Source organism: Ornithodoros turicata, chromosome 1, assembly GCF_037126465.1.
Source record: "Ornithodoros turicata isolate Travis chromosome 1, ASM3712646v1, whole genome shotgun sequence".
Taxonomy (NCBI): Eukaryota; Metazoa; Arthropoda; class Arachnida; order Ixodida; family Argasidae; genus Ornithodoros; species Ornithodoros turicata.
This window is the reverse complement of record NC_088201.1, coordinates 94,845,774-94,859,870: the sequence shown is the minus strand read 5'-3', so window position 1 is coordinate 94,859,870 and position 14,097 is coordinate 94,845,774. Positions and strand designations below refer to the sequence as shown.

Sequence of the window (14,097 nt, the reverse complement as noted above, 5' to 3'; positions counted from 1 at the left end):
AGAGGGTGATACAATTGTTAGAAACATACATTTATTTACATTTACTGAAGTGCGATAAAAGTTGTCTTGCACTTAACCAGAAGCAGTATAAGTTAATACGCGGTTATCCCACACGGAAAAATACGACATGTGCATGCGACCTGGCGCATCGCGGTGAAAAAGAAGAGCACGTGACGCGCACGTGTTTAGTATCGTGTTGAGAGAGAGAGACATGCACAAGAACAAGGAACTCGCCTCAAGATGCTTTTTCGGGTTTAAAGTTGACGTCCTGTTTGCCGAGTACGTCTTATTCAATAGCTTGCACTTTACAATTAAATTATTCTCGTCCTTCCTTGATAAAAACTCGAAGGTTGCTTCATAGAGCGGCCACGGAAGCTTATGATAGCAGCAACCGGAGCAGGATTAGCCATTGCACTGGTGGGAGCGCAAGTGAGCTGACCGAAAACTTCTCTTTGTGCGTAATCATTCCCTTGTCCATATCCACAGGAGGCAGGATCCCGTGCTAGGGCAGTGACACTATTACTCACATATGACTCACTCCGACCGTTGAGGGTCACTAACTTAAACTAATTTGTGTTCGCAAAGCTGGAAATTCCAGTCTGGAATTCCCTGCTTGGTCACGAGCTCAAGGCACGGGGCACATACCGATTACGGATAAAAGGAAGGAAGACACTGTTGGGGGGAAGTAGGGGAAGGTAGGGTAAAGAAAAAAAGGAACGACATTTATTCGAGTAACTATAGTTACATTTTGCAGTTACATTCACAGAAATAGTAACTAGTTACAGTTAAAAGCTACTTCTCTGGAAATGTAACTAGTTACCACCAAAAGTAACTAGTTACAGTTACAAGTTAAAAGTAACTTAGTTACTACCCAAGGCTGCCTTTCTACAATGGTGTCGAACCGAACCCGAACCGAAAACCGTACCCGGACCGTTATTTTTGCCGGAACCGAACCGAAATTTTCGTGACACGGTTGAACCCGAACCGGAGCAGAACCGTAAAATGTAATAGCGGTAACCGGTTCGCAACAAATCGGTTCGAACATAAAAGAAGTCAGCGTAAGAGTTCCTCTCAGTCCCTGAAATAAGACACATTGGTATCATCATCACGCGTCCATACCGTGGATGTCGGAAATCTTCACCTAGCAGTCAAATGGGGACGCTACACTTTCAGGGTCTTTTTAACACGTTGAAGCGCGGTTGTCCTTGTGAGCGCGCGGCTAGCGCCCCACGCACGCGCTGCGGGGCCACGCGGACGAATGAAACAGGAATGGAGTAGGCCAGTTATGTAGCTTTATAGGACCAATGTTTGATTAAGTAAGCGCCTGACATTTCCCTTTACGCGCGAGCAGTAAAAATAAAGCAAGTCAGAAACGTGAGAAGTGGAGAAGTAGCGTACGCAGAACGGTGCCTGTTTGATTGGTCGTGGTTTGAAAAGTAAATGCAGTTCCTCTTATTCGTAGTGCAATTGTGTCGTGACACATTGCCTTTGTGTTGTGGATTAACTAGTACACTGCTGTGACCTCGGACAGAGTAAGGCTGGCAGGCTTATTTTCTACATGCTTCAGTACGGTTTCAGACCAATTCACGCTGCGAATGCAGTGTGCCGGCAAGCACTGTCGTCTATGGAACGCTGTCCATCTTATTAGGCTTCCTTTAACTGTAGCTTGCTGGCACTGTGGGTGTCAAAAAAGAGATTTTGGGAACAGAAAGTAACAGACTACACCGCTTCATCAGCGTGGACCTATTTGCAATAAGTGTTCATCCACTTCTGCTTTCTCTCGCTAAAAGGAGTACCTGACCGCTAAAAACGTCAATGCAGTAAACAGCAGTAAACTATTAGCCACGCATTTCCTGATCAAAGCAGTTTTATGGAACATATGAAATGGAAGCGCTGAACCGGTTCGGGGCTGCAAACAGTTTGCGAACCGGTTCGATTTCTGGCGTGGCCGAACCGGAACTGAACCGGAAGCAACGCGAACTTGAACCGAACCCGTATTTTTTGCGGTTCGACACCCTGCTTTCTACGCTTACAAGCGGAAGTACAAACGAACGTCCTTTTCTTCTTGTGCACTGAAAACCGCAGGAAATATTCCGGGCCCAATCACAAGATATTCCGTAGCACACAACATGGAAAGATTCCAACGCAAAGTCGATGTTCCAGCACAGTGCGAATGGTCAACATAACACGCGGCGAAACTATCACCCCGTGAGCAGTTTTGTCTTTTCTTTTTCCGCTTTCTTAAATTATAGTATTCTGTGGGATGTCGTTCCCGTAATACACCGAATCGGTAGGAAACACGTTCTGTGTTGCTCTTTGCAATAGCATGAATGCTCAGGTAGATACAGTCCTAAACGGCACAGGGAATGTCGGAAAAAGTCCTGATCCCGTCGCAGGATCCCAGGATCCCGAATCCTGTAATCCTGGGGTTGCAAAAATGGCTCTGGGTTCTGAACCTAGCAGCGACTTAACGGGTTCCATCAGAGAACCCTCAACGCATATCTGTTGATTAACATAAATTGACATAAATGTCATTCTACGAATTCCGCTTGTCCTCACCACACAAAAACATTTTAATCCATGTTAGTAGCGCGCAGCAGCTGTGGCTATGGGTGGCGTGTGGATGTGACAGATGGAGAGAGGGACAGCGGGAATGTGACGGAGGCACGGAAGCATGCGTAAATATGCACTGGAAGCGCGGTCCCTAAGGGTATCTTCTCACATACAGCGCTTTGTTCCACAGCGCTAGAAAATAGCGGTGTTTTTCCTCCTCGCACTGGTATGAAACGCTGGAAAACAGCGCTTGTCAGAGTTGAGTTCCTCAACTTCTTCAGCGCTCATTGTTAGCGCTGGTTTCTAAATGCCAGTCGAAAGGCTGTTTTACCCATGACCTCGCAGAAGCTGTGGGATCCTTTTGCTTCCTGCTCTTGCGACACATGAGTGGCATAAGGTTCAGATTTTTTAGCCTCCCTCAAGCGGTCGCTTGTGGCACCATCTTCTCCTAGCCCAACGTCACGGGAAACGTCATCTTGTGACCAAACAACTCAGGAAGAAAGCGCTGACGCCAGGATTTGAACCTGGGTCCCCTGTTTTCTGGTGAGACATGCTACCGCTACTCCACGACAGCAAGACCGGAAATCAGAAGACTCAGGTTCGAATCATATAAGCCATGCTGTCGTAGCGTAGCGATCGCATGTCTGACCGGAAATCAGAAGGGCCAGGTTTGAATCCTAGTGCCAGTACCTTTTTTCCTGAGTCGTTCTTGGGCGTTTGGAGGCTAAAGGCTGGTTTAGAGTCCGACGTAGTCTTCGCACGTTGCCGCCCGCGTTCCGCGCCAACAGCTAGCGTTCGTTACGCCACGCTTCCTCAGCCTACCGGGATCATAGTCTGACGCGATTCGGCGCAGCGCAACGAAAACACAAGCGGAGATTCTCGCATTTCGTAGTGGGAAAGCAGTCATATCTGGCAGCTGCGCCTGCGTCTTGGAATCCGACTAAAGACAATCTCTGTTCCTATCGGTGGCACCGTTATGTTTACACTACTGTAACACGGTTGGTAACTGCAAACATGGACACTGAATTGAAGAAGAAAGTCACATTCTTCCCAGCTGTTCTCCTGCTTTTGTTTTTTTTCTGTATAGTTCATCCGTCGTGTATTATATAAGCACGGATGTGTTTTGTATATTTATTTATTTATTTAAGTACGTTAAAGACCCCCAGGGGGTATTACATAACGGAGTGGAGAGAAGCACATAGGAAGAGTACAATAGAAACGGATAACAAAAGTATTACAAAAAGTGAAAAAATGAAATATCAAGTTGATAAGGGAAGAAGACTATGTGTACCATGGGAAGAGCATGATGAGCCTGAAGCCCTGGATTGGAGGAGGGCAGCCTTAAAACCAGCAGGGTCGTGTGTACAAGCAACATGTTCAGGCAAGAGACTCCAATCACTAGTTATTCTAGGAAACAATGATTTTAGAAAGGAAGTGGTGTTACAATGGGGTAGCTTAATCTTACGGATGTGCTCCAGACGCGATGAAATGTAGTTAGCAGGGACTAGGAGACGATCGCGAGCGTTTATGTTGTGATAAATTTTATGGAAGAGGCACAGCCTGGCTATCAACCGTCTTCACGAGAGAAGACGCGTTCCTTAACAGCTTCGATCAAAAGCTCAATGGGCGACGCCACGTTAGGAAATGCGAGTCCGGCAGAGCGCACGCCGCGCACAGCTCTACTCTCTCGCTCGCTCTACTCTCTCGAAGGCGGCTGACGTATCGCGCGTTCCCCGCCGCGTGCTTCGCCGAGTGTCGTCGAACTATGACCTCACCGACGGTGGCTCGCGATGCGCGGCTCTGCGCTGCGTATCGTTACGCCCCGCTCCGTCGGACTCTAGCCAGCCTTTACGTGTGGCTGTTCGTCCTTAAATGTAGCCTGCCTCGGCTAACTCCCGTTGGTTACGTCATCTTAAGGTCGTGTGATCTTGTTCAGTCTTGGGTAGTAACTAAGTTACTTTTAACCTGTAACTGCAACTAGTTACTTTTAGGGGTAACTAGTTACAGTAACTAGTTACATTTCCAGATAAGTAGCTCTTAACTGTAACTACTTACTATTTCTGTGAATGTAACTGCAAAATGTAACTAGCTACTCGAATAAATGTCGTTACTTTTTTTTTCTTCACCCTACCGTACCCTACTCCCCGCTAACAGTGCATTGCTTCCTTCTGTACCTAATCGGTATGCGCCCCATGCCTTGTGCTCTTCGCTCTTCGGTCGCGTACACATGTCGTATTTTTCCCCGTGGGAGAGCCGCTTTATTGACTTATACAGCTTCTGGTCAAGTGCAATAATATACTTTTATTGCACTTAAGTAAATGTAAATAAATGTATGTTTTTAACAATTGTATCATCCTCTCATGGTCATTCTTATAAAAAGTAACTGTAATGTAACTAAGTTACTTTCTCTCAGTCACTGTAACTGTAACTAGTTACTTGACAAAGAAAGTAACTATAATTGTAACTTAGTTACTTGACCAAGAAAGTAACTATAACTGTAACTCAGTTGCTTTTTAGAAATAACTTACCCAAGACTGATTTCTTGTTTATGTTCTGCTTTCGCGCTGGCTAATATTTCCTTTTGAGCGTAATATCATTAGGTGAACGTATTTTGCTGGTGTAACTTGCAAGCTGCTTGTTAATCGTCGTTATACTGTTTGCCCTTGCGAATTCTCACGCCATCACACCGTCGGGCGCAGTGGTCCCTGCCACTGGCGTCGTTATCACGTCGACCAGCTCCCATGACATAGTGGTTAGGATGACCGCTTTCCACGCAGAGACGGGGAGGCGACACGGATTCGAATCCTCCCACTGGCTGTGTTGTCCGGGATTTTTCCCTGGGCTTTCCGGCAGACTTTCCAGACGAATGTTGCCACAGTTCCCCTGAAGTCGGCCCAGGACGCATACTAGCCCCGCTGTCTCCCCCTCCTTCCTGCTGTCCTCTCTCCATCTGCCCACGTCTGTACCGCGCGTTCATAGCCACAGTTGCTTCACCGCGCTAGCACGAAAGCAAAAGAGTTATCACATCGTTATGAATGGCGAGCAATATGAGGCCACATGCGCAAGACGACCTGTTTAACTGCAAGCATACTGAATAAAGCGTGTTTCTATTCAAAGACGTTACAAGACGGCTCACAGAAAGGGTAGTCCCTTTTGTACGGCCGCTGGTCACGGGCACCGCCATTTTTATGGTCACTTTTATGATGATGTTTGTGGTTATATCAGGCCAGGGCGTGTCCCGAATGCATAGCGTTCTGCCGGCACGCTGTCGTCTATGGAGACAATGAGCGAGCCAATGCTCTATCTACTCGGCGATGGCGCTGTTCCATACAATACTGCAGTAAAGGAAAGTTTCGTATTACCGAATTCCAAAACTCGACGACATATTCCTTCGCCTTGGTGTCGTTCTTGTTGTAGAACTTTAGGTAACCATAGTCGGCGTACACATGGGTCTCAAGGTAGACCGGTTCTTTAAACTTTGATTCTGGAAAGCGAAATATATGGTAAGAAACGCCGTTATTATTGGAATGCACTAGTATTGTATCTAAAGGAGATTGTTTCAATTAAATTTTTATTTCATTCTCATTTGTTAACTGAAGGGACAACATCCAATGTTTTGCTATTACGAAGCGAGGCGCTTTGATATAATGTAACCTATGCACGGTGCAATAAAATCGAACCCTCTACAGTGACCGAACACCTACCTTTTGGGGGGCCACAAATGCATTGGCAAGCCATTCGAAAACACAACCTGTCTCAGTTCAGCGAGGAGTAACGAACGCTTTGAAATAAGGGACAATAATCGGGGTGCTTCCGTGGTCATTGCGTTTTCATTAGGTCAGTGAAGCTAATAAATTGAAAACTCAGTGAAGTATAGCAGCCGAGAGCCTGAATATGTGTCAGTACTGCTAAAGTATTACCTGCCCATGAACTTTTTCTCGTGCAGTGGTGCACACAAAGGTGAAGCATCCTTTATAATATCAGTCGTATAGTTAGAGTGGTGTACCTATATAGTTAAATTGGCGGCTGTCCGATTGTAGGCACTAGGAGAAATGCACCGAACGTGCCTCAATACAAAAAGATTTTAAAACTTTGTTTTAATTATTGCATTATCATACCAAAAGATTCACTTACTTGGACTGTATGCACAGCATCCGGCTGATCGCGAAGGAAAAAAAAAAGAAATTAATTGACACGTTGTAATAGCGATAGCCATATTTTCTGATGTGGTCGCCCTCAGCGTGACCACACGCCAAAAACAAATGCAGGAAGATTCGCCATCTGTAGGCGCCATTTTCATGCAGCTGGTATTTGAGCTAAGGAAGCCGACAGATGTGGGAGGGTTTTTACGCACGCACCGTGGCTGAACCCTTCTGAGAAACAGACTTACCTGGAGGTCAATACCGGAACACTTCGCAGGGTTAATATCGCTAAAAAACGCTTTGGGCAACACCTAAAAGGACAGCACCAGACACAGCACTGATCGAACAGCCCAATTATTAACCTTGTCCAACGTCGCAGTATAGGGTAAGGTGGTCAATGTTGAAGACAGTTGAACTATTTTGTTAATAGCAGTCCGAATAATCGCCTAAATTGTACCATAATTCGTTAACTGAATCCCCAAACCTCTGAAAAATGATGCACAAATTACTGTGGTGCTAAGCCAGATATTTATTTCGTACATGCCAACAATGAGAGGTTACACATTTTCGTCAACTTACACCACCATATGGGTAAGTTGAGGGCATCAAAAAATTAATGCCGGGTTTAAATTTTGTCTTTTGTTTGGGCCAGCCGAAACGGTCAGCCACGAGCAGTGCACACGGACAGTGACACAGTATCATAACGGTGAGGTCATATTTTATTAGTCGAGGAGCAGCAATGAGCAGATAGGGAGTTAATGCTCGCGAAAGTTACAGATGGGACAAAAAAACGCCCCTCTTACCTCGACCACATCTTAAAACAGCGTCTCGCGTCTTTGTAAAAAGCCACGTGGAGAACGTCAACTCGTTACTTCAAACCCAGACAACGACTGCGCTCACTCTGGTGTTACAGACGAGAAAAAATATTGCTAAGAAAATGCCACGCGAAAAGCACAAACTGTCCTCAACTTGCCCCCCGTCTTCAAGTAGCCCCACTTTACCCTATTGTCACAGGCGTAATTTTATAGGTATGACGACATCGCAGAAATCCAGAAATTCGGTGTCATTCAGTAGAGGCGAAAGCGCCAGGATTTTAGCAGAAAGTCTCCGAGTGTTCTCGTACGGTAGATTCCTCTGTACGAAATATCGACAGTTTCCACTCCGCCATGCTCTCTTTTCCGTTCTAGTTTATTTCTATTTCTTCCGTTCTATTTCTAGTTTATGCCTCTTGAACATCGTGTTAATGAAACAAAAATGAAAGGATAAGAAAGTATATCTGTGTCGAAATTGTCTTCCAGAATAAATCGGAGTATAAACCGAGATGTCGACGTTCGTCTTATGTACACTGCTGAACAAAAGTTTACGGAACGCGCGAGTGGCGTATGTTATCTGTGCAGAGACAACCTAGCGGCGAGCGAAAGCGGGCGAGTTCACTCGCTCAGAGGGATGGAAGAGTGCGCTTGCGGCGACCCACCTTGGTAGTAGTAGTGACTGTGCTTCTGAAATGGCTTCGTTTTCGCTCTACTGCACCGAGCGCGAGTTGCTATCGCGGGAAGGGAGTCTCTTCACTATCGTAGAGATAACGGGGTGGTAAGATGAACTGAGACGACAACGGGATGCTGTGGCCTAGCTTTTTGTTCATCTCTCTTTATACGACAAAAACAGAAGAAAAGACCGTGTACCCTTGAGCACAAACAAAAGGAGAAAGTGGATACGATACTCTTTTAATACTTTGTCGCCCCCCCCCCCTTTCGCAGCAATAACGGAGTCCATGTGCACAGGCAGGGATGCGTATAGCCGGTCTTCACGTAGTACGGACCACTCTGCTTCTATAAATCCCAGAGTGCATCTTTACTCCTTTTAGGCGTCCGTCTCTTGCTCATTCTATTCTTCAGGGTTCCCCAGACGTTTTCGATCATGTTTAAGTCCAGCCTCTACGCAGGTCATGTCAGCTGCATTACGCCGAGGTCGTCGAGAAGGCGTTGGACAGTTTTGCTTCGATTGACGGAGCTGCCATCGTGCTAGAAATGGTAGCACCCACTTGCAGCTGACATGGCCTGCGCAGAGCCCGGACTTAAACCTTATCGAAAACGTCTGGGGAATCCTGAAGAACAGAATGAGCAAGAGACTGACGCTTACAAGGAGCAAAGATGCACGCTGGGATTTGTAGAGGCAAAGTGGTCTTTATTATGTGAAGACATGGACCGTCTCCGTCGGCTATACGCATCTGTGCCTTTGCGCATGGCCTCCGTTATTGCTGCGAAAGGGGGGTCAAGAGTATCGCATCCCCCTTTCTCATTTTGTTTGTGCTCAAGGGTACACGCTCTTTTCTTCTGTTTTTGTCGTATAACAAAGGGATGAAAGAAAAAAAAAAACCTAGGCCACTGTAGCTCGTTGTCGCCTCAATCCATCTTAGCGCCCCGTTATCTCTACGATAGCGGAGAGACTCCCTTCCCGCGACAGCAACTCGCGCTCAGTGCAGTAGAGCGAAAACGAAATCATTTCAAAAGCAAAGTTACCACTACTACCACGGTGGGTCGCCACAAACGCACTCTTCCATCCCTCTGGGACTCTCCCGAACTGACTCTCCTGAACTCTCCCGTTTCCGCTCGCCGCTAGGGTGTCTCTCCGCAGAGGAAATATGCCGCTCGCGCGTTGCGTAAACTTTTGCCCAGCTCTGTACTAGCCTTTTTTTGCCAGGAAGGAGGCCTTCTTCGGCATGTCTTTTCTTCGCGCCGTGTTGTTTTTTGATTTTGTCGCGATCTCGATGTAACTTCTCATAGCCTTGAGGTTGACTTTTTGGGAGCTTAACCGTTTCTCTTTCTTTTTCGTTTTTTTCACAATTCGTATTTCGTGCAACTGAGCTCTCGTTCGGATCATACGATACCTTGTATGCCTGCCGGTGACCAGAGTCATCTTAAATGCCCCGTCGTGAATTACATAGTGCAATCAGATGACTGCATGACAAGCAGGAGAAGACTATCGCAGGGTATCGCTGTGTTTTTTTTTTTTTTTTTTTGTTGCTGTTCATGGTACAGCGTCATTTACTCGACATTGTACAAGAGCTATCATTACGCTGCTTTTAATTAGGGGCAGAGCCGTCGCGATGTTAAAGTTCACCTGGGGCACGGTGAACCTGAAGCGCCCCCTTCCCCCCCCCCCCCCTCTTTTCTTTCTCTCGTTTGTACTTCACAGAAAATCCTCTTCCGAGGTTAAGACGGGTTAGGGGGCATTTGACCGAGACTTACCGTCGCCAGTGTTGTGCGCCGCAATCGCACGCTTGGCGTGTCAAAAGAAAGAAGGCAGCAACCAGTAGCAACGAACTCCGAAACGAAAAAAATTATCCGTGTGAATTATAGTAGTTGATCACACAATTCTAGTGTGCTACAATGAGAATGAGAAAGCTACCGCTTTTTCTTATAACGCCGTCCTTTCACCTTTTTTTTACAGCGTCAGCTGTATAGTGGAAAGTTTCCCGAGATCGCGTCGGCGTCGTCGGCGTTCGCACGTCCACAGGAAACTCTTGTCGCATTTGCGCTCAGCGCTAGGATTAAAGAGGAGAATCCTGGCAGTTTGCAACCGCTATCGGTGGAAAGTGAGGAAAGTGAGATAAAAACCAAGGTACTGCTTGCGACATACTTGTTTGATATCTCCAGCCCCCGTAAAAGCGGGTTACCGAACCAAGTTGCTGTGCTACCGTCGCCTTCACCTCACTTCCGTTCCCCTGGTGGCGACGGGGCTGCGCAGCGCCACCAGACAGGAGAGATGGCGATCCGATAACCGCGCGTCGTCTGCTAGCTCCAAATGCGTCGACGGGGCAGCGCTTTCCTCGGAATGCGGAGTGGAATGGAAATTGTAAGCTGTTTCTTTTTGTTCCTGTTTATTGTTTTTGAAACATGAGCAGTTCCTTGGGTCGTCAGGACTTTTTGTGAAAGGTGTCACAGTAATGCAAGGGACCACGGCTGCTCCGTGAAACTGGCACAAGCGAGGGATTACCTCATTTTATTTACTGGTGTTATGTGAAGCAAGCAAGCAAGCCTCGCTTGCTGACTAGGATAAAAAAGAAATAATAAATTTATACGAAATGAGGAAAATAAACGCTGTGGAGCACTGGGCCTCAGTAACGCGTTGGTGCCCCGCCACTCTCAATCACTGCGCTCATTCGCCTGGGCAGGGAAGCGTAGAGGGCGGAACAACACCTTAGGAACAATCGAGAAAGTGTTGATAAGCTTATCAACACTTTCTTGATTGTTCCCCATGTGTTATTCATGTGGTGTACTGACCATTCATCCGTCGAGGAGGAGGAGGAGGAGTGTGGTTGGGAGGAACCCGAAAGGTCTGCCTGCCTGATTAGGCGGCATGTTTCTCGGGAAGGGAAAGGTGGTGGAGAGGAAAGGGTGAAGTGGAAAACCGAGCGGAATCCGCTCGGGGGGAGGATAGCTGCGTCCATGGGCCGACTTCAGGGGAACTGTGCCGGCATACGCCTATTACACATCTGAGGGAAACCCAGGAAAAACCCCAGACGGCACAGCCGGCCCGCGGATTCGAACCGCGGACCTCCCAGTCTCCAAGCGCACGCGTTACCGCTGCGCCACCGGAGCTGGTCTCATTCATCCGTCCATGGATTCGCAGTCCGCATTCCGAGGAAAGCGCTGCCCCGGCGACGCATTTGGAGCTAGCAGACGACGCGCGATTATCGGATCGCCATCTCTCCCGTCTGGTGGCGCTGCGCAGCCCCACCGCCACCAGGGGAACGGAAGTGAGGCGAAGGCGACGGTAGCACAGCAACGTGGTTCGGTAACCCGCTTTTACGGGGGCTGGAGTTATCAAACAAGTATGTCGCAAGCAGTACCTCAGCTTTACAGCGTCAGCTGTATCGCGTCGTCGGTGGCGGCGACATGTGGGGGTTAAGGAGGAAAACCGCGCCGGTTTACATCCGGTGTCGGTGGTTTCACCGGATTTTTAGTATATAGCCGAAAGCGCACACCGATAAGGGCCCCTCTCACCTCGTCACCACTCACCTCGCCAACCATTTCAGAGACCACAAATCAATACTCATCACGCTTAAATAAATTTGCCTACACAATTTCATCCAGTCTCATTTCACCACCGGCGCAGCTGACGCTGAATTTCGCGTTACACGGGTTGTAACGGTCTGTAATTTTTTTGTTTCAGTAGTTTATAGGAACACATTTTTTTTTTTTTTGTGCGGGTGACAATTATGCCGGCTGTCGCTTTATAGTCCACTGCGCTGTCCAGCCTTGCCTTCTGAAACGACTCTGATTGGGGGTAGCGGATGGTGGTGGCTACAACACTGAATGGCATCGAGAAGAACGAGTATAGTGATAATTTTTGAAGTGACACATTTGTAGGGTTCACCAACGTCGACAGCAGTATAGATCCGTCCGTAACAGTTACGAAGACTGCAGAAGAAGAGAGAGAAAGTGATAGGAAAAAAAGGAAGACATGTATTCGCTCCGAGATCGAACGGTGTCGGCGCGCTGCGGAGAAACGATAAGCTACCGTAGTATGGATAGCTTCCTCGTGTCGTCTGCTTTTCCATGTTTATTCCGCGTTCAGTGCAGTAGGTGAAGCATTGTGGAACCGAACAGTATCGTACCATCGCGGCACAAGTGATCTTCGGATCGAGAATTTCGGAGAAGAACCATCAACTCCGAACATCGGCCGGAGTGTTATCCACACTAGAAAAGGTGACAGTGTCGCCGCCATAGGTTGATCTCGCAGCGAATAAGGCAGCGAAACAAGTGCAAGGCTTCGAGCATCAAGGTCGGACGACCGCATAACGCTTACCCCATGACCCCATAACGCTGCCGCGTTTGAACGCGTTTGACGCAATGTCCAAAAAGCAGCCAATCACATTACCTATCTGTTATGTAAATTATCGATTAAAAAGTGTTACATAAGACTTCATCTAGGCGCATGCAACGCTGTCAGGTTCAACCTCTTTACTTAGCTTAATTTCAGTTATTCCAGAAAGAGCACCTGATCAGCTCGTAAGCATCGACATCAAAATATAAGAAATAAAGAAGCAGGGTAAGAGACCACAATAGTATCATATGTTGCTCCGCGGAGCCATTTTTTCTCTCCTTCCTTCTTTTTACCCTTCGTGGAGGCGCTCCCGTCGAGAGCCATTGTCACGGCATATGGGAGAACGTTCACGTTTACAAGATGTCAATTTTGTACAATATGCCATATATTTTTTCTTTTTTGCACAGAACATTTTCGAAGAAGTGAGCATTAAGTATTTTTTTATTGGAATAACACTGTGGTGTTGGAGGATAACACTTCAAATTTTCTCATTTTTCCATACTATGGGCTAGTGTGCAAATTTTTAAAGCCACAAAAAGAAAAACGAACCATGGCGGAAGATGGTCCGTCTGGAGACCTACATAATGGTGGAGGTGGTAAATTTTGAAATAATCTAACACAAAGCCATCTGTTGTAAGAGACCCACCTCATTCGAAAGAAAAGTTTCCCAAGGCACAGTCGACTCGGCGTTATATAATATATGCTCATCGTACACGGGGTTTGCGCAAGGTTTTCGGATACGGTCATCTCGACTGAGATGCTCATTAACGTTGGTCAGTCAGGGCTATGGCGATGCCGATGTGGTACACAGTTTCGGGTTAATTGAACGGAACCCTCTCAATCCTGAAGGTTGTTATCGCACGCAACAAAACACCTAAGCAGGCAACCTACAACTTCCATAATTGCAGCGAAATATCCCGGATCACTACGTGAATGTGCACGCACGTGACATTTAACATTCATATTAAGAAAAATGTCAAGCAGACACACGAAAGGAACAAGGTACTGTTTTACATGAGATTTCGTGCACCCAAGACACATCTTATAAGGAAGAATCATCTAAGAACACATCTAATGGCGTCTAATAAGGAAGAATCTCGACTTACACACGCCGCAGAAACTGCAGATGAAAATGAGTGCGTCAAGCACTACGGTGCACTTCATGATTCCAATGTTATCTGTCAACCGACTATCGGAATAGTGAACTGGCTTATGCTAGAGCAAAGCAGCTTACGTTGTTGGAAAGTGAAATGTCATTTTGCAGTGGTTGCCGTTTTCACCTTTAGGAGGAGGAGTGGGACATATGCTGGCTTACAATACTTGACATTTGCGGGAGGGCATCGAATCCGAACATCGGTGGAGATACATAAAGGGCTAATACCATATTGTCATGAAAACCTCAGGTGGCACGAACATGGTTAAGTTATTGTTACCTAAGATGTCTGCAGGTGCATCTTTTCAAGCTGGTTTCTGCCAGCACGCCTGTTAACGTTTTTAAATACAACTCGCATAATTTACATGCTTTAAAAAAAGAAAAAAAAAAGACATAGCTCTACGCTTCCCAATTCATTTG

At 46.8% G+C, this 14,097-nt stretch overlaps 1 protein-coding gene across 3 annotated transcripts in view; it reads right to left on the bottom strand.

The window, feature by feature from the left end:
* The window catches only part of LOC135366692 (uncharacterized), a 120,182-nt gene extending 106,445 nt beyond the window's left edge, over positions 1-13,737 (bottom strand). For all 3 annotated transcript variants that reach the window (XM_064599514.1, XM_064599523.1, XM_064599530.1), the window contains exons 1-3: positions 13,631-13,737; positions 6,688-6,711; positions 5,916-6,037 (exon numbers count right to left, since the gene is read on the bottom strand). In XM_064599514.1, coding sequence (XP_064455584.1) covers positions 5,916-6,037; positions 6,688-6,711; positions 13,631-13,688 — 204 coding nt within the window. In that variant the 5' untranslated portion in view covers positions 13,689-13,737. The remainder of the gene's footprint in view (positions 1-5,915; positions 6,038-6,687; positions 6,712-13,630) is intronic.
* Positions 13,738-14,097: the final 360 nt, after the last annotated feature.